Source organism: Gopherus flavomarginatus, chromosome 2 (assembly GCF_025201925.1).
Source record: "Gopherus flavomarginatus isolate rGopFla2 chromosome 2, rGopFla2.mat.asm, whole genome shotgun sequence".
Taxonomy (NCBI): Eukaryota; Metazoa; Chordata; order Testudines; family Testudinidae; genus Gopherus; species Gopherus flavomarginatus.
In genome coordinates this window covers 136,419,786-136,440,499 of record NC_066618.1, presented here as the reverse complement: position 1 = coordinate 136,440,499, position 20,714 = coordinate 136,419,786, and the positions used below count along the sequence as shown (strand labels likewise).

The window sequence follows — 20,714 nt, the reverse complement described above, 5'->3', positions numbered from 1 at the left end:
TTTCCTCCAAGTTGCTGCTGACTTCCTCCAGAAACTCTGTAACTTCAGCAACATTTCCCAGAACACCATCCCTACCACTTTGGATGTCATTTTCCTATATACCAATATCCCTCACCGTGCAGCATTGCTGCCTTCCTGCCACCCCAAACACATTAACAAACTCATCCATTTCATCCTCACCCACATCAACTTAACATTTAATAATAATTTGTCCAAACTTTGGGATTAGACGTGTAGTAGTGTAGTGTTATTCATTCTTGAAACCAGCCAAGACATAACTACAAACAAAGGGTGAACTAGAGCAGCACTGAGAATTGATTTATTGCTTCCCTTATTTGCACAATTATACTCACATACACAACTCATTCATGCTGGTAGTCTGCAGGGGCGGATTTTAGTTTCAATTTCCGTGACTGAGGCTGGCCTGGCGACAGCTGCCTAGAGATCGAACGTGGGGTGACGAGAGTCCCCAGAGTCCCTTCAGCTCTGCAGGAGGCCTCTACTGCTTCTGGTCCAGTCCTGAGGTTAGCATGCTATTACATTTCCTTGTTGGGAACTGTCCTGGCCACCCGTCTCAAGATTTATATCGCCACCAAGATAATACTATGGTTCCATAAAAGGCAATGTTTGCTTCTTTGTTTTGCCATTGGCTGTCATTCACTATCTCACCCATTTCTTATATTAATTGATTACATATTCATATGCATGAATACAAATTGGTAATATAGAGCAATACAGCTTTAAGCAAGCATCTAATATCATGGGGAACTTCCGTCTCTGTTTGTGGTTTTGTAACAGCATAACAGGAAACTATACAGACTACACTTGAAAGAGTAAATCGGGGCAAGTGGCATGTCTGGCTACACATGGCACTCCAATATACCAGCCTCTTTGTGGGCCACTTGGAAAAATTCTGGAAAAATGCACCATAAAACCAATAATATACCTGAGCCACATTCATGTTATTTTCATCCTCTGGCAGATGACCTAACCTTTCTCACAAATTTCCACAACTTCAACAACTACCACACTATCCATCAAACTCTATCTAGAACACGCCCACATCCGCATCAACTTCCTGGATGCCATGATCAGATTCAGCGATGGAACCCTCAGACTATACTAAGAAACCCACAGATCACCACATGTACCTCTACAGATCTAAGAGCCCCTCCAGACACACCAAGAAATCTGTTACTCACAACCAGGCACTCAGATACCACAGAATTTGTTCTGAAGAAAAAGTCTGGGATATACCTAAACACACTTAAAGACACCTTCACTAAATAAGGTCACTCAATGAGAGAAGTAGATCACCTCATGGAGAGGGCCACCCAAACACCCTGGAAAACATGCTTCAATACAGAAAAAAACCCGCTGACTCCACACACCTAGTTGTCACCTACTCCCCCACACTAGAACCCATACAGAGTATCATTAAACAGTTACGACCCATATTTGATGGGAAACCACATCCTGAAAGAAATCTTTTATGAACCTGTAGTTCTGGCCTTCACACAACCCCCAGCTTCACCAAACTCATCATCAGAAGTAAACTCCCCACACCAACTCAAAGTGGCACCAGACCCCACCAAAAAAACTGATGCAAAACCTGCAGACATATCTCCACTAATACAATCATCAACATCCTCCACAACACACCTTTCTAGATCCATGAATTCTGCACGTGCCTATCACAACATGTGGCGCACCTCATCCACCGCATCAAATGTCCCAGCAACAACTACATGTGTGAAACCAGACAATCACTACATTCTCAAATAAATTCACTCAGAAAAATTATAAAAGTCAAAAACACCCTATCAGCCACGTGTGGACATTTTTCACAAAGTGATTAATCCATATCTGACCTCTCAGTACTCATCCTGAAAGGAAATCTGCACAACACATTCAAAAGACAAACCTAGGAGCTTAAATTCATAATTCTGCTGGAACCTAAAAACCATGCACTCAGCTGGTTTTATGACTAATTACAACAATTTGTAACACACAATACCCTGCCTTTAACTTCCCATTTAATTTTAAGTGATCTCCTACAACGTGTGTACCCCTTATGCTTAATGATCTGTCGTGCCTTATATTTAGTTGGGGTACTCTGGTTACTCTCTCCAGACCTGAGAAGGAGCTCAGGGATGTTCAAAAGTTTGTCCTTTCCACCAACAGGAGTTGGTCCAATAAAAAATATTACCAAACCTACCTTGTCTTTCTCATCTTCCCTTTAGTTAATCATTACTAGCTGATTAATCAATGCCCATACTCTTCTTTTATAATCCTCCAGATGGAAAAAAAGCATAATGTCCAGAAATCATTCTCACATATCTGCACAGAGCATGTGTAATTTACTATCTTCCAAAGAATAGTTATAGCAAAAAAACCCCAGAAGAACCAGTTGATTTTCTGAAATGCTCTTTTTGGGGCAGGGGTAGGGCATTCTATCCTCTGACTCCATTCCTCAAATGACCCAAAATGTGGACCACTAATGCTACCCCAAACCCACATGAGGAATAATAAATTCAAGACAATCCAAGTAAGCATGTGGATTTTAGAACACTTAGAATACTTGACCTTTACACGGGAAACACTGTTTCACAGTAGTTAATGATTAGCATGGCAAGAGATTCTTAGTGTTAATAAGACCTTGGCATGGTAAAATACCATGAAACCATATATCTTTAATGGACTGTCTCCAAAATACCTTGCACAGAAATACAAAAGTGCTCTCATGTTTTAAATCCATCAGTCATTTTATAAAATGGTGGTAGAAAAATGCTAGGGCTTCTTTTTCTAAGTAGATTCAAAGGATGTTTCTCATTTACTATACTGTGGTCACCTTTTTCTGGGAGCTAGTAAATAGAGCCAATATAACAGGCATGTTAAAATGTGATTAATTAAATAAAGTGAAGGCAATATGGGTGATTTTAATCATCATTAATAATCTATAGACTAATGCCACCTTTAGCAGGGCAAGTCCCATAAACATAATCTAACACAAACCGGACAGATACCTTATTAGTTATGATCATGTTAGACTTCTGGGGCCACTCCTTGTCTGAATAAACAGGTATTTCAAGTACAAGGACTGGAACATGAGGTACTCAATTTATGCAGCTGTCATTTTGATGGAGTGTCACTTTACAAGAGCCACCTGTTCAATAAGCAAAATAAAACTACCACCACTATTTCTCAGCTTTATCTCAGCATTTGAGATCCTAAATTCCTCTTCTCTTTTATAGTTAATAGGTTTTGTTTGTTTGTTTTGGGGGGTAGGGTGGTGGTGGTGGTGGTTGTTTTTTGATTTATCCAGAAATGTACTATGTGTCTCACAACAAGTTTGATGTGGACCTTGCCCCAAAGGGCATCTAATCTAAATTCTACATAATACTGCAATACTGAGGATGATAAGCGGACAAAAGGTGGGAAAGGGATAGAAAGAACAAAGGTGACAATAACAAGACAATATGATTACTCAGAAAGGTATGCACACATTGACGTTTAATTTTTTTGTAACCTGTCCTCCTTTACCATGTGAAGGTGAAGCAGCAGGAGTGAGTTTTTATCGGCGATTTGATTGAGGCAAGTGTGGTTGCATGGCAAACAGGTTTTTTGTGTGATTGAATAGAAAGGGCTGTCAAGCAAAGGCAAGCATAATAGATATAGTGGAAAGGGCATGGGGAATGGAAAGGAGGCAAAGTCTGCTATGTAGGCAGGGTCTGCATGATGTAAGATTTTAAAGGCAAGGATGAGATGTTTGAACTTGATGTGCTTTTTAATGGAGAACCATTGTGTGTGTGATGTGGTCAAAATGATAAAGAAATATGGTTTTGAGCATTGATTAGGCATTGGAATAGACAGGAAGGAACAGATTTTTTTGATGTCGGGGAAAAGCCATGACCTCTCTATAAGAAAAGAAAAGGAGGGATTAAGTTAAATATCACTCCTGGGTTACAGAGCTCAGGGGCAAAGAAAATGGGTGATGCTATGAGCTGAATTGTGTAACAGAGGTAATAGAGAAGGCTTGGGAGTAAAGGCTGACAACCAGTTATTGGATGTTGAGCATGAGATGGCAGTGACTCATGCAAGAGGAGATGACATACTGCAAAATTCAGGGAAAATTTTGTGTGGTCTCCATTGCACACTGATCACATTGGTTCTGGATCATTAACACGTCTTCCTTCTGCTGTCTCTTGCACTTTGAAGATGGCTTCAGCAAGCTCTTTTCAGTATTACGCTGATAACCCTTTGAACCCAAAAGAAGTGTGGTAGTGAATAAAGGTCTACCTTAAATGCAGCTGAAGCCAAAATGTTGCAGGGTCTTTTTGGTCAGCAACATTACACTGTCAGCAGCTTTGATCACAAGGAATTATTGATCCTATGGTATGGGCAAGGTAGGGTAGACAAGATTGCTCTAGAATTGTTCCATTCACTTCTTATTGGCTAGTTTCAAAAAGTGATGATGAACAATCACTTATTGGCCTGAAGAACATTCCCATATGGATTACCTCACCATCTTTTAGTACACATATGAAGCCATTTTGAGAACTGGCAAGGTGATGTAATCTGAGGTAGGATTCCCATCGCTGTTTTACTATCTCTTTGGAGCAGGACTCCATGTTGACACTGATTCTTGTGTGGCTGAGATTGCAGAGTGATTGTACGGCCGATGGTTAAAGCTCAGACATGAGAGAGGAACTGCTTTGTAAAGTCAGGGAAAGCATCTTGAGAATCAGTCAGTCAAAGTCCTGGCTGTCCCTCACAAGCTGATAGGATCCACACCTTGGAATCATTTTTGACAATGAGCTAAACATGTTACAGCGATGGTCAAGGATAGCCGAATTCTTGGAAGTAATAATCTTTTTTCCTCCAGTCATACACTTTTCCTCCATGATCATTGTCTTCATCACATGCAGACATGTAGACTGGATTCGCTGTCATGTGGTGTGTTTGTGGGCTGTTTCTATCCTCCTCCCCAAAAAATAAGGTCTATAGATCACAACATGTTAGTCCAACTGTTCAAGGGAATTTGTTGTATTTATATAAGCAAAACTTCTGCTTTGACTGTGAAATTGGAGCCAGGATTGATTATGGCTGCCCCAGCACAGATGTGCCATTAATGGAAGAAAGAGGCAGGGGAGTCTTTACATTTGCCTTCTCTTTGTGCACCTGAGAGGGGGAAAGCCAGGATCCCATTACTTATGCTCTTTGAGAGCAAGTTATGGGAAAGTATTACTATGGCTTCAGACACTGTACATATTAAAGAGAGTAGGGATAAAAGTCACACGCTGCATGAGTAATAACTGGTAGCCCAAGCCTGGAACTGGGAGAGTGTGTAATACACTGCTACTGCGCTATAACGCGGCCGTGGGGAGCCAAAAATCCCTATCACGTTATAGCTGAAACCCTGTTATATTGGGGAAGGGGCAGCAAAGCTCTGGTGGTGATTTAAAGAGCTCTGGGCTCCAGCCGCTGCGGGGAGCCCCAGGCCCTTTAAATTGCCAGTGGAGCCCCGCTGCCACAGCCCCGGGGTAGGGATGGCAGGGCTCCAGCAGGGTTTAAAGGGCCCGGGACTCCCTGCAGCAGCCGGAGCCCCAGACCCCTTAAAACACCACCTGAGCCCCACTTCTACCGCTATACGTGAACCCGTGTTATATCGGGTCGTGTTATAACGAGGTAGAGGTGTATCTCCAAAAAAGAGTAATAGGAACCACTCTGAAGTGCGCACGCATACTACATACCCCTGAAAGCATTCGTCTGCTCCTTAAGTATTGGTCAGGCATAAGGCCTGTGACTGCCACTTCAGTGATAACACATGCACACAGCTCTTTCCTCTGCTTCTCCTGCACCCTATCCCACCAGGGCAGCCATAGATTTAAAAGATACCCTAGGTCCCATATTTTTAGGTAGAGGTCCTGAAAGAGTAACAATTCATTAGTTCTTTGAACAAGGATTTTTGAACGGTTTTGTTGTGGATAAAGGTGCATTTGTTTGTTGGAACTTTATCTGTTTCATATAGTCTTAAACTGTGTGTGAGTGTATGCAGTGTGCATGTAGGGTTCCCAACTTTCTACTCCCAAAACTGAACATCCCTGCCCCGCCCCTGCCCCACCCTTACCCCACCTCTCCTCTGAGGCCCCGCCCCCACTCACTTCATTCCCTCTCCCTCTGTCACTCACTCTCCTCACCCTCACTCACTTACCCAAGGATGAGGGGTTGGGGTGCAGGAGGGGGCTCTGGTCTGGGGGGTGGAACCAAGGAGTTCAGAGTATGGGGGGAGGCTCCGGGCTGAGGCGGGGGGTTGAGTGTAGGAGGGGGTACGGACTCTGGACAGGGGGGTGCAGGTTCTGGGGTGGGGCCATAAATGAGGGGTCTCAGCTGGAGCAAGGAGTTGGGGTGTTGTGGGGGGTGAGGGCTCCCTCTTGGGGTGCAGACTCTGGTGTGGAGCTGGAGATGAGGGATTTGGGGTACAGGAGAGGGTTCCAGGCTGGGACTGAGGGGTTGGGAGGGCAGTAGGGGGATCAGGACTGGGCAGGGGGTTGCGGCGTTGGGAGCGGGGTCAAAGGTGTAGGTTTCTGTCATAAACAGATAAGTAAGAGTTAATAGAACAGAAGTACTTCATATCTCTTTTGCCTGTAAACGTTTAACAAGATCAATGAGCCTGGCTATCACCTGACCAGAGGACCAATCAGGGGACAGGATACTTTTAAATCTTGAGGGAGGGAAGTTTTTGGGTGTGCTGTTAGATTTTGGTTGTTGTTCACTCTGGGGGCTCAGAGGGACCAGACGTGCAACCAGGTTTCTCTCCAGTCTCTCCAATACAGTCTCTTATATGTCCAGAATAGTGAGTACTAGGTAGATAAGGCGAGTTAGGCTTATGTTTGTTTTCTTTATTTGCACATGTGTATTTGGCTGGAAGGAGTTCAAATGTGTATTTTGCTGAAAGGATTTTAATTTGTACTTGTATACTTCCCAGTGTCTATAGCTGAAAGACCCTGTAACATATTCCATCTTAAATTTACAAAGATAATTTTTACTGTTTTTTCTTTCTTTAATTAATAGCTTTTCTTGTTTAAGAACCTGATGGTTTTTTTATTCTGGTGAGACCCCAGGGGACAGGGTCTGGATCCACCAGGGAATTGGTGGGGAGAAAGGAGGGAAGGGGGAGAGAAAGGTTAATTTTCTCTCTGTGTTAGGATTACTTTCTCTCTCAGGGAGAGTCTGAGAGGGGAAGAGAGAAGGAGGGAGGAAGGTGAATTTTCCTCTCTATTTTAAGATTCAAGAAGTTTGAATCACAGTGATCTTCTAGGGTAACCCAGGGAGGGGAAGTCTGGGAGAGGCAACGGTGAGGGAAAGGGTTTACTTTCCTTGTGTTAAGATCCAGAGGGACTGAGTCTTGGGGGTCCCCGGGCAAGGTTTTGGGGGGGACCGGAGTGTACCAGGCACTGGAATTCCTGGTTGGTGGCAGCGCTACAAGTACTGAGCTGGTAATTGAGCTTAGAGGAATTCATGCTCGTACCCCATCTTTTGGATGCTAAGGTTCAGAGTGGAGGTTTATACCATGACAGCTCCCAGTGGTGCTTACCTCAAGCAGCTCCCAGAAGCAGCATCATGTCTCCCTTCGGGCTCCTACACAGAGCCATGTCCAGGCAGCTCTTCACGCTGCCCTGTCCATAGGCACCACCTACACAGCCCCTAATAGCTGTTGTTCCTGGCCAACGGGAGCTGCAGAACCAATGCTTGGGGCAAGGGCAGTGTGCGGAGCCCCCTGGCTGCCCCTAAGTGTAGTGTGTGATCTTTTTGGTGGTTGCCTTTAAATTTTAATGTAAAATTCATGCAATAAACCTTGTCACTGTGAGGTGAAAATCAAATATCTATTGCTCAATAATTTGATTTGTAAGGGATGGGGAGAAAAGCATTAATAATAATAATACTTTTAACTAAGTCTTACTTTGAGAGACATGCAAATAGATTGACTAAATTTAAGTGCCTGATTGAGTGCTTGATTATGTGGAGAACGAAGACTAATCAGGGCCCTGTGTTTTCTATGAGCTGGCAACAGCAGTATTTACCTCTGCGGAACTGTGTGCTACAATTAAAGTTTTCATTTCATAAAAGTGATTTTGTTATTTTGTTTCTGGTCCAAAAAACTAAACATAAACTAATAGAGTGGTGTTTTAATGATTATGGAAGCAACCTGTCTCAGTAGTAATTTTGTGAGGGTATTGGCTCACCAACCTAATGATAAGCATTTAAATGTCAATCTTATTAACTATTTCAGCAGAACAATTGGATGCAATGCCCGCTATTAGGACTGATGATAATAGGAACAGCTTTTTGCTGTCATGTACAGTAACTCCTCGCTTAACGTTGTAGTTATGGTATGTTCCTGAAGAATGTGAATTTAAAACAATGTTAAGCGAATCCAATTTCCCCATAAGAATTAATGTAAATTGGGGGGGGTAGGTTCCAGGGAATTTTTTTTCACCAGACAAAAGACTGTATTATATATATACATATACACAGTATAAGTTTTAAACAATTTAATACTGTACACAGCAGTGATGATTGTGAAGCATGGTTGAAGTGGTCAAGTCAGAGGGTGGAAGAGGGTGGGATATTTTCCAGGGAATGCCTTACTGCTAAACGATGAACTAGAACAGATGAGCCGTCAAGGGTTAACCCATTATTGTTAATGTATCCTTACACTGTACAAGGCAGCACAAAAGGAGGGAGGGGAGACAGCATGGCAGACAGAGACACACACCTTGTGTGTGTGAGAGAGAGAGAGATGTGCATTGCTCCTTTAAGTATGCTGACCCCACTCTAAGTAAACTGGCTTGTTAAATAGATCAGCAAGTTGAGACAGCAGCAGCTGCCAGCAATCTCCCTCCATCCTGAGCCCTGTCGTGCCCCCAACCCTCTATGGAGATGGGGTATGCGGGGGTCAGAAACATGTGGAAGGGGGACACTGACGTCAGCTCCTCTCATCCCCCCTCTTCCCCCGCACACAGCAAGCAGGAGGCTCCCGGGAGCAACTCCAAGGCAGAGGGCAGGAGCAACACATGGCAGTGCAGGGAGGGACAGCTGAACTGCCAGCAATTGGTAGCCTGCTGGGCTGCTGCCGCACAGGGAACTTAGAGGAGTGGGGAGCTGATGGGGGCTACCGGTCCACCCTGGTTCCAAGCCCCCACCAGCTAGCTCCAACGGGCTGCTCTTCCTGCAAGCGGTGGACAAAGCAGGTGTCTGCCAAATAATGTTATAAGGGAGCATTGTGCAACTTTAAATTAGCATGTTCTCTAACTGATCAGCAACGTAACAACAAAACAACGTTAAGCAGGGCGACTTTAAGTGAGGAGTTACTATATATCTTGGTGGTATCCAATAGGTCAGATCTTCCTCCCCCACAAAAGTCAAGTTGCCTCCACATTTGTCCACTAGGGTTAGGGAAAAGTCAATGTGTCTCCTCCTTCATGTCCAGTAGCTGCCTTCTCAATGCCAAAAATCCAAACTGCCTTCCACTGCTTCTGAAGTAAGAAAAACTGCAAATTGCACCACCCAGCAGTGAAATCTTCCCCCTTATCATATTGATCACGTCTTCAATGAAGTATGCATTGTCAATACAAAAAATACACAGCAAGCTGCATAGTAAAAATTTGGGAATAGCATAAAATATATCTAGTTCTTTCTTGTAAAATAAGCCCCGGGATATGGTACTGATTGCATTATTTATTTTCGTATTTAAATCAATTAAAACAGCTCTTTCTGAATTTTCTTGAAGCTAAAGTAGAATTCCAGGTCTGATATAGAATTCAGTACCACAGAAGGCAGGGAACCTTGCCACAGTATTTATCTAGCTTGCCTCAGAATACGAAAAGCTTTGTATTCATTAACATTTGTACAGTGCCTTGAGATCCCAATAATGTTGTTATTCATTTATAATAATATGCACTTTCATGTTTATGCAGATGCCCACTTGTTTCTGTGCACCCATGAGTTAGGGATCTCATTCGAGTTTGCAGTAATGTTTATGCTCTGTGATACAACATGGCCAGAGGGCAGCAGGAGAGGGTTAGAAGGGAGCCTTATTCCCTGTAAGGGGAAGAAAGTTTGCTATAAATTAACTAGAGCACCGGGAGCCAATTAGAGCACCTGCAGTCAGTCACATGATAAAAACCCATGCTTCAATCAGACAGTGTGGGAGTTGGAGTAGAGAACAGTTTGGAGGAGTTGGAGCAGAAAGAATTGGTGTTGGAGCAGAGAACAGTTTGAAGGAGTTGGAGCGGAGCAGAGAGGATTGGTGTTGGAGCAGAGAACAGTTTGAAGGGAAGCAGAGGACAGTTTGGAGAAGTACTGCGGTGGGCTAAGAAGCCCTACACCCTAGGTAAGGGGCACCTGGCTTGTGCAGAGAGAGAGTAGAAAACCCCCCACAAGCTGAAGGGCAGGAGAGGGAAGTAGCCCAGGGGAAGGAACCGTCATTTCAAGTGTTTCACCACTATCCTCAGGGCCACTGGGCTGGGACCTGGAGTAGAGGGTGGGCCCAGGTCCCTCCTTCTCCACTCCTCTCCTCTAGGACACTAGTGGGGCAATTAATATTCCAATTTAGGGGCATGAAATGGTGCCCTGAACCCCCCCCAAAAAAAGAGAAAGCGCAATACCCATCATAATAGTGCTGGCAGTTTGCCACAGCTCTTAAAAGATACTATTTCAAACCATTATTTTATGTACAAATATCATTGTGTCCAGTTAGGTGTCCAGTTGCCAGTTTATACATGCAGCACAGGTTCAACTTTTTAATATGCAGTCCTAAAGGAAGAATGGCCAGAGCATAGAACAGTATTGTAAGTGCATGACTCCTATTGTCTTCAACTGAATTTGTGTGGCTGAAACCCAAGTAAGGAAGAATTTTTCAGTGGCTCAGGGTAGGATTTTATTTTCCAATAAATGAACAGTGCTTTTGTTTCAGGAAATGTACCATGTCAGATATTTGTTTTTAACAGTTAATTTTAGTTGATGCGCTGGTCATTTCATATTAGTCTAGAGACAAATGTATCTTCTGTAGCTAGGACATGTCTGCTAGCATTACACAGTTCAGGGTAAAAGTTGGACTCTGGATGAAAATGAGTTTTGATCCCATGTTAAGTTCTGGACTCCTGCTTTTATCGTAATCAAATCAGGCATTCCAAATATTTCTGACAGTGTAGAGAGAAGCGTAAGTGTATTCTTGAAATTTACATGAACCACGTTAGGAATAAGCCAAGGGGAGAAAGCTGTCAAAACCAAGAGTTTTTATTGCCATTTGTTAGTACTATTTGCTCATAGGCTAAAACAAGGTCAAGTACATCAGAGAGTGCTGCAAAATTTTCATGCATAAAGTGAAGAGGACAAAATTCCTATTCAATAGTTTCAGGTGAGGAAGGAGAAAATTATTTTTTCTCCCCTGTTGTAGTTTTTTAAATTTTGTCCCAAGCGGAGACATTTGTTTTCTTAACAAAACTAAAAATTCTTTGGCACTCTTGGGAAATGAAATTCAAAGGTGAAATTCAGTTTATTACTCAGTAAGGTCTCAGCTGCATAGGAGTCCCTATCCATTTTCACAATACTTTTACATCTACTGAGTTACATTCTCTGTCAAATACAATAGTGTCCCTTTATTCCTCAGTTTATTCCTGAACTAATGAAAGCATTTTGCCAATTCCTTTTCTATCATTCCTATAAATGCAGGTGAAGTACAAACCTCTTCTGAAGGAGACATGTACCAGCCATGAAAATTAAAAGGGCATTATTTTTCTTACTGCTGAATAGTTTTATGTTGGTGGAAATCATGGAAAAAAATGATGAATTCCCATGGGACTGGCTAGGGGCAAATATAGGATTCATCTTTAAAGTAGGGAAGAAAAGGAGACCCTGGAAATTATGAACAAGTATAAACTGAATTTTAATACCTGAGAATCTGCTAGAACAATTAATCAAGCACAAACAGTAGAGGAAGGCAATTAAGAGCATCTAATCGAGCCTATTTGTAAGCATCTAGAAGAAAATAATGTAATAAACATTAGGTTGCATGGGGTTAATCAAAAATAAACTATGTGTGATCAACAAACTGGGGAAAACAGCGGACAGAGTATTTCAGCAAAGGCCTGTGATACATTTTCAAAGAAGATTCTCATATTGGAAACCAGGAATTCTGGCTGTGGCAGAACTACTCTAGGTACTGTAGAGACACAGGAAATGTTCAGGGACAGATTAGGAGCAAAGATGTCAAAGGAAATTCATTCTGGGAACATTAAATTAAATATTAGGAAAATTTCTAGCTAAAAACAGTTAAATAATGGGACAAACTGCTAAGAGTTGTGGAATCATCATCACTGAAGATATTCAGTACTGAGTGTGGCACCGATCTTTTAGGAATAGTTCAGAATAATAAAAGAAATTCTATCACATTGTGTGTACTTAATGACACAATAGGGAACTCTGATAAAACTGGATGAAGTGTGTGTGTGTGTTTCTATCATTATGTTTAAAATATACTCTCAAAATGCTCTTTTTTTCCATTTCAAACAGGAATAAAATCATAGAAATTCAGAAATGCGGTGTTGCCAGTTCTCTTGCCATTTTATTGTGAGTCTTACAATATTTAGTGTTTTTCTTAAAGTCCCAGCTGTTGAAGCACACTGATTTTGTGAGAATCTAAGCTTACTTTTGTTTTTTAAATGAAAGCTTCTATCCCCTATGGATAGAGAAAAGCTTGAAGATGTGACCCAAGTGCACTTAAAGACCAGAAGACAAATAAGAAAAACCCAACATTTATTTTTATTTAAAATCTTGCTTTTTAAGCCACTCTCCTGATTTTTAGGGGCCTTGACTCATGACTTTTGAACATATGGGGTTGGCGTTACTGAAAATGTACAGTTTTACTAGTTTGGCTAAGAAAAACTGTGTTCACCAAGGAAAACAGCAAATGATTCCACTCATAAGTACTTCTGAAATATATTTTTGACTCCAACTAATCACAGGAAAAATGGATTGTTTAATATTTCCTTCAGCCCTACTCCTTTCCCTCCTATGTTGTCTTCCTTTCTCTTAGGATGGAGTCAGTCTCCTGAAACTCCTGTTCCTGCTTTCTTTCCCATTTCTTTACATTCCTACACTTTCCTCTCTGAGTGCTCTCCTCTCCCTCCTCTTTAATCTGTTTATCTTTCCAACTCTTCCTTCCTTCCTTGAATCTCGAAAACATTACACTCCCAATAGGGTTGCCATGTGTCCGGTTTTCGGCTGGAAAGTCCAGTTGAAAAGGGACCCTGGTGGCTCCAGCCAGCTCCGCTGACCGAGCCATTAGAAGTCCAGTCGTCGGGATGGCTGGCTCCCTACCTGGCAGCGTGTGGCTCCCAGAAGCGACAACATGTCCCTCCAGCTCCTAGGCATAGGGGTGGCCATGAGAGCTTGACGTGCTGCCCCCGCTCCGTGCACCAGCTCCACGGTTCCTATTGGCCAGGAATTGCAGCCAGTGGGAATTGCGGGAGTGGCACCTGCACGCAGAGGCCACCGCTATGTGTAGGTGCCAAGGGACATGTCACTGCTTCCAGGGAGCCCCTGAAGTAAGCACTGCCCAGAGCCTGCATTCTAATCCCCTGCCCCATCCTGGAGCCCCCTCCCATACTCAAACTTCCTCCCAGAGCCCACACCCTCCCCTGCACTCCTACCCCAGCCCAGAGCCCCCTCCCACACCCTGAACCCCTCATTTCTGGGCCCATCCTGCAGCCCACAACCCCAGACAGAGCTCTCACCCCCTCCTGTGCACAAGCCTGGTAAAAATGAGCTAGTGAGTGAGGGTGAGGGGGAGAGTGAGTGATAGAGGGAGAGGGAGATGGAGTGAGCAAGAGCGGGGCCCTGGAAAAAGCATGGGATAGGGGCAAGACAACAGTGCTCGGTTTTGTGTGGCAGAAAGTTGGCAACCCTCACTCCCAACCCTCCTGCTCTGATCTCCAGAAACTTCTCCCTTGGTATGAGAGGTGTTATGTTAACTCATCTCCCACCATTAACACCATTAATGAGCACGTAAACAAGTTAACTCACTTCCTGCAGGTATTGGGTTAAAGATAATGTGCTCTCAGTGATGTGCAACTACTGAGTATGGCATTACATTCATAAGTGAGGTGACTTTGATACAGCAAAACATGACATGCCAGAGACATGAAGTGTCAAGCCAGGGGTTTGATAGGGAAGTGTTTTTTTAAAACAACAACAACAACAAACAACAACAACACAGTATAAAATGGTTCTATTGAACATGCTGTTTTTAGTTCTATTTATTAAGAAAAGAGGTTTTCCTTTGAAATGAGAAGGTATAACCCAAATGTTGCCTTTTCAGAAGCATTTTTTCTTTCAGATACAATATACTTTCTGCAGAAAGTGTTTGTTGCCACAAAGATGGGAAAGATTTCTTTTACGGGATTAATTACATACAGTAGTGGATGTTCGGTTCTTTCCATCAATTCTCCCTTCAAGGCCTGTTTAAATGGGCCAGGAAGTAGGTGGAAGGTTGGCATTCAATTGACTTGCAGATCACACAGCACAGTCATTAAGAGCAGCTCATTTAGCCTAAAGATTGGACATGCAGAAGCACCGTAATGAAAACCACCTGTTGAGTGCTTGACTTGGTAGGTTAATTGTTCTAACGCTTTGAAAATGAAAAGTATGGCTGAATAATAAAAAAACAAATTACTTTGTTAGGGCATTTGATGGAAAGAGCAAGACTCAAGAACTTTAGCCATATTTAACTGGATGGCGTTTATTTAATTACAGTATGCGTTGAAAGTAAGATAAATAGTTAAGTGCTAAAGCTACGGGACCAAATTTGCTGGTGATGTAAATTGGCCTTCCTCCATTGATCTCAATAGCCAGTTTACACCAGCAGACAATTTGGCCCAAAGGCTCTGATTACACATGTTTATATCCTCAGTAGTGATTGCTAAGAACACCGGCAATATTTAGCAGACTAGTACTAGCCTGAACAACTGGAGAGAAAAAATAACAAAAGGGAATGATGATGTCTGTGATATTGTGAATGCATAATAGGAAGGCTTCTTTTTTGGTAAAACTCCTCCTTTTAGTGAACTTAGCATAGTCATACAATATGTTGTATTTTCCTTTCAACTTAAAGTGACAGAGAAAGCATTCAATTCTCTCTCTACTCGCTCAAAATTGCAGCCAAGAATTACGAGGTACTACGCCTATTTGAGATAATCAAGTTTTGTTTTATTAAATGGTGTTACTAAGCTAGAATGATTTTATAGGCACTAAAATCTAACAGTCAGAAGTCATAAATAGTATTGTTTTAGATAAATATGTTTCTTTCATTACTAACTGGTAGTGAAGTTGAGTCTCTGTGTTATTTCTCTCTACTCCCCATACACTTTTTGTTTGTATTATTTAAGATTGTAGAGTATTGCAGAACTTTTATTTTTATCAGTGGGCTTAGGCCTCAGTGCCATGGGACCCTCAAATGAACCAAAAAGTATATAGATAATGACCAGAATATATTATTGTATTGCTCTAAAATGTTTAGTAATGAAAGCTACACGTACCCTGTTTACTGTGTATATACAGGCTGCACTGACTACCTAGAGTTAAGCAATTGGAACTCAAGATCATATTCTAGGGGTATTATACAAACACCTTAAATCAATAGTTGTCAAACTGTCATCAACTTTTGGTCTACTGATGGTCCTCAGAGTGCTTGCTGGCTTTGCATGTGAAACTGGCTGTTCCTCTTTGCTTACATCGTTACTATTGAGGATTATGCTCTTCTTTGGAATGTTAAAAATCAATGATTATAACTTATTTAGGAAAGTTTGAGTGAGCAAAAGGGGAAGGGAAGTGGCATTCTACATAAAAAATGGCATTACCTGTTTCCGAGTCACTGAGAACTCAGAATAAAATGATCTTATATGATTATGGATCAATGTCCTGACAGATAAAGCACAAGAAGGGTTACTAGCTGGTGTTAGCTGTAGACCTGCAAATCACGTGGCAGAAGAGGAACACTGCTTCCTTACGCAGCTACCCACAATAGTAGTAAGGGGGGCAATCCTGCATGATCCCAGATTTCTTCAATTTGAGTGATATATGCTGGCAGTCATGCTACTACCACTAAAATATTCTTGGAATTTTTAAACATTATAGATGACAATTTCTAACTTAAAAAGTGTTGCAGCTATATTAGACCTTTTCCTAACAAATAAAGAGGACCAGATCACAGAACTAAAAGTTAATGGTATCTTGGGTACAAGTTACCATGACACGTTCACATTTATAATGTGCAAACAGATTAAAATTCAGGTCAGTAGTATATATACTTGGTGCTTTAATAGAGTCAATTTCACAGAGCTGAAAACAAATATAAGTCAAATCAGCTGGGAGGAAGTATTTAATCAGAAAAAAATGTGAATGATAATTGGGAATTATTTAAGAACACCTTATTAGATGTCCAAAAAGCCACAATCCCACAAATGAGGAAGAAGGTTGAACTAGTTAAAAACCAGCCTGATTTAGAGGAAAAGTGAAGACAGTTGTAAAAAAATAATATATGAGAGATAAAACAGAGGGGAATTTGATAGTAATGAGTATAAATCAGAAGTTAGGAATTGTAGAAAATTGATAAGGGAAGCCAAGAGACACAAGGCCAACTCTATGGCCATCAGAGTTAAGGAAAGTAAGATGGAGCTTTTAAAATATATTAGGAACAAAACAATCCTGGCAACTGTATTGGTCCATTACACTGCTCTACAGCCAAAATGCTTCTGAAATAAATGTAGTCCAACTTTACTAATTCTGGGTCACTGAGAACGAAAATGATGCTTAAAATTGTTGATCGGCTCTAGTTTTCAAGATATGCTATTGGGTCAATATATACGATCCTTGACTTGGGAATGGCGGAGGATAAGTGAGTTATAAAGGGAAGGGATCTCAATTTAAACCAGAAATGACTAAAATACATCTTTGACTGGATCTATGAATAAATCTTTGACGGGGCTTGGACAGTACTTTCTTTTTAGGCAAAACAATGAATGATGCAATCTGAAGCTGGTATTGCGTCATACATGATATGAATTGCATCATGTTATTCCTAGAAGTCATGGATGATGCAATCATAACGAAGCTTACATCACTCTGCTGAACAAATTGCCCTATATCAGCTCTAGAAATCATATAGTGTGGTGCTCTCTTCTTTGTCAGTGTTTGATTTTGCAAAGGGACACATTTCTGTTTAGCCAAGGTGAGCAGAGATGCCTCATACTTGTGTGAACAGTGCAGATAATTTCTGCTATGTTTGTGGTGAAGTGACTTTTGCATCACAAAAGCGCAGTATAACCACTCTGGTTAAGAAAGCCTATCACCTTTATTTTGGCTGCAAAACTGGAGATCAGGGCAAGAGGTGGGCCCCACACATATGCGGCACCACTTGTGCAACAAATCTTCGCCAGTGGTTGAACAGGAAAAGGAAATCTATGCCTTTTGCAGTGCCAATGATTTGGAGAGAGCCAACAGATCATACCAGCAATTGTTACTTCTGCATGGTGCCTCCAGTTGGGAAAGGTGTGTCAAAGAAGAAAAAGTGGACTGTGCATTATTCAAACATTCCATCAGCTATACGCCCAGTACCCCACGGAGAAGGACTGCCGGTTCCTGATGCACCAGAATCATTCTCACTTGAGTCAGACGAGGAAGAGGAAGAGGATGAAACTTCTGGTCCTGACCCATCAATGTCACAGGACCCACATTTTCTCCCATCCTCCTCCTCTGAACCACACCTCATAACACAGGGTGAACTGAATGACCTTGTCAGGGATTTGGAACTACCCAAGAGTAAGGCAGAGCTGTTGGGCTCCAGACTACAGCAGTGGAATCTTCTGGCAGGCTATCAGGGCAAATGGAGCCCATCAATGCTTGCAGACTATTGCTGGACAGTGACAAGAGATGCTCTATTTAATGAATACAAGAGACAAGCCAAGAAGCGCGGCGTAGACACTGAATACAACTAAACTATGTACAGAATAGTTTTTTGCTTTTTGTTTCATAATAAATTTTATTTATAGAACCCTTTTGCTGATTTTTAAAGTGTTACATAAACAGGACAGGTGAAATATTATCATGTAAAGCAACCATAAACACATGAAAAGACCTAGGTTTACAATTTATGATTAAAACTCTACTATCTACACAATATACATAGACATAAAATGTAAAAACTTAAATATCTTAGAAACAGTAGCCAATCAGTTGTTTTAATTGTCATATTTGAATTCAGCACATCAAAATACATAATAAATATCACATTTTATCTCCGAAGCAGACGACTTCTCAAAAATTGTAGACCAGTGTTATTAGAGGGAAAAGGTAGAATTATCAATAATAATGCAGAACTGACTTTCAGAAGAAAGAGAGAGAGGATGTAAGAATAGGCAAAGCCAGGAACGATGACAAGGGAAATCTATCCCTCAATCTCTCCCATCCTCTCAATCTCACCTATTTAAATCCGTTCTCTCTTCTCTGGAATTTTTGTCTTTTCTTCCCCTTTTTTATAATAGGAAGGAAGATAAAGTGGATTGAAAAGGGTTTGGAGGCAGAGAGCACGCTACAGCTTTACACAAGGAGAAGAGCAAGCAACTTGCTCTCCATTTCTATAATACAGAATGAAAGTACATAGGAATGGTGTGAGGTTTTCCATCTCCTCTCCCTTGGTGTGGGCAGGAGTACCAATGTTATGGGGAGTAGTGAAAGGAGTTGTCATATACTAAGACCCTTGCCCAAACCAAGCAAGAGGAGCTGAAAGGCTTTGCAATATGATGCAGTTCAAAAAAAGAAAATGTCATTCTGGGTGCATTAAACAGAAGTGTCAACTGTAAGACACAGGAGGTAATTGTTCCATTCTACCTGGCACTGGTGAGGCCTCAGCTGAAGTACTTTGTCAAGTTTTGCACATCATGTGTTAGAAAAATGTGGACAAATTGGAGACAGCCCAGAGGAAAGCAACAAAAATTATAAAAGGTTTATAAAACCTGACCTATGAGGAAACGTTTAAAAAGTGGCCATATTTAGTCTTGAGAAAAGAAGTCTGAGTAGGAACCTGATAAGCCTTCAGATATGTAAAAGGCTGTTATAAAGAGGACAGTGATCAACTGTTCTCCATGTCCATTGAAGGTAGCACAAGAAGTAATGGCTTAATCTTTAGCAAGGGAGTTTCAGGTTAGATATTAGGAAAAGTTTCTTAACTATAAAGGTAGTTAAGAATTGGAATAGCTTACCTATGGATGTTGTAAAATATCCATCCCTGGAGTTTTTTTAAGAACAGGCTAGACAAAATATTTGTCAGGGATAGTCTAGGTTTATTTGCTCCTGCCTCGGTGTGGGTGGATGGATGAGGTGAGCTGTCGAGGTCCCTTACAGCTGTACATTTCTATTATTCTGTGTTCAACTACACACATTTGTGTAAATCTGAATGTGATGTTGTCAAGTATTAATTTTGTATACACACATATATATGTTATGCTAGTTTATATTAATAATAATATTTGTTTGAGTGTTAGGCCATAGTGCCATTGGGTAGTTTTAGTTATCTTTGTGAAAAACGGATTCAGAAGCCTTCAGGCACAAGCACAAAATAAAAAAATATTATAATGAGTTGATGTTTTATATATCTCAATGTAGAACAATTTTTAGTGAACAAGATTGATGCATTAATGTTCTCTCAAAATGAGAGAGAGAGAAGAAAATACTTATGTAAAAAGAAAAAAAGAGAGGATGAAAGCAACAGATTACCATTCCTGAGGAATACCAGCTGTTTCACATTGTGCTTTGATAATATTTTTATTCTAGGTTACACTATTCAGGAGGGTGAAGAGCCCTTACTATTAAAGATGCTCTTTCCAACCCCAACAGATTTCTTTAGGCTTTTGAAAAACCTCCTAACTTTTCAAAGTTTGAAAAAAAGGGCGTGGGGATGAGTTAACATTGTTTTCCTGAAAAAATAAAATAAATCTCACTCCTAAGAGAAAAGAACAATCCCTATACAAATTTTAGTGGGCTTAGATTCTTTCAATCCAGGAATGGTACAGGATGTACCTAAAATCGGCATCCTTCCAGCTCTAAAATCATCTAAGATAACCAACTGTTTCTAATTTGTTCCGCTCTATTTTGTTTCCTTACCTTGTTCACAACCATTCTCATTACTTGCTCATCTGAAACAATGATAAAGGAAGTACAAGAGGGAAAAAAAACTCTTTTAAACTGGTGTTAATGAGGAGAATATTTTGCTACAGAAGGCGAATGACAAAGTGGGGAAGAAATTGACTCTCCTTACTGTTATCTTGTAGGAATGTCAGTTCTGCTGGAGAGGAGGCCCGCAGAAGAATGAGGGAGTGTGATGGACTTACTGATGCATTGCTGTATGTGATTCAGTCTGCTCTTGGGAGCAGTGAAATTGATAGCAAGGTTTGTCATCTTTGTCTTTTTAGAAATGGAAAAGCAAGGAATAAAAAAGGAGATTTAAAAATATATATGGTGGTTGCACTGGGTACATAAGCAGGGCAGAATTTGGCCCTTAATCTCTTTGACTTTCTGTTGAGCAGTGTTTCCATATACAGTATATGGCTGCTCTGGAACTGTATTTGCATATGTGCTGTGTAGTGTGTTCTCTTTCT

The 20,714-nt window shown here is 41.2% G+C and overlaps 1 protein-coding gene across 8 annotated transcripts in view; it reads left to right on the top strand.

Annotated features, from left to right (window-relative positions):
- The window catches only part of CTNND2 (catenin delta 2), a 1,245,479-nt gene that overhangs the window by 1,081,701 nt on the left and 143,064 nt on the right, over positions 1–20,714 (top strand). For all 8 annotated transcript variants that reach the window (XM_050937394.1, XM_050937393.1, XM_050937390.1 and 5 more), the window contains one exon: positions 20,388–20,505. In XM_050937394.1, coding sequence (XP_050793351.1) covers positions 20,388–20,505 — 118 coding nt within the window. The remainder of the gene's footprint in view (positions 1–20,387; positions 20,506–20,714) is intronic.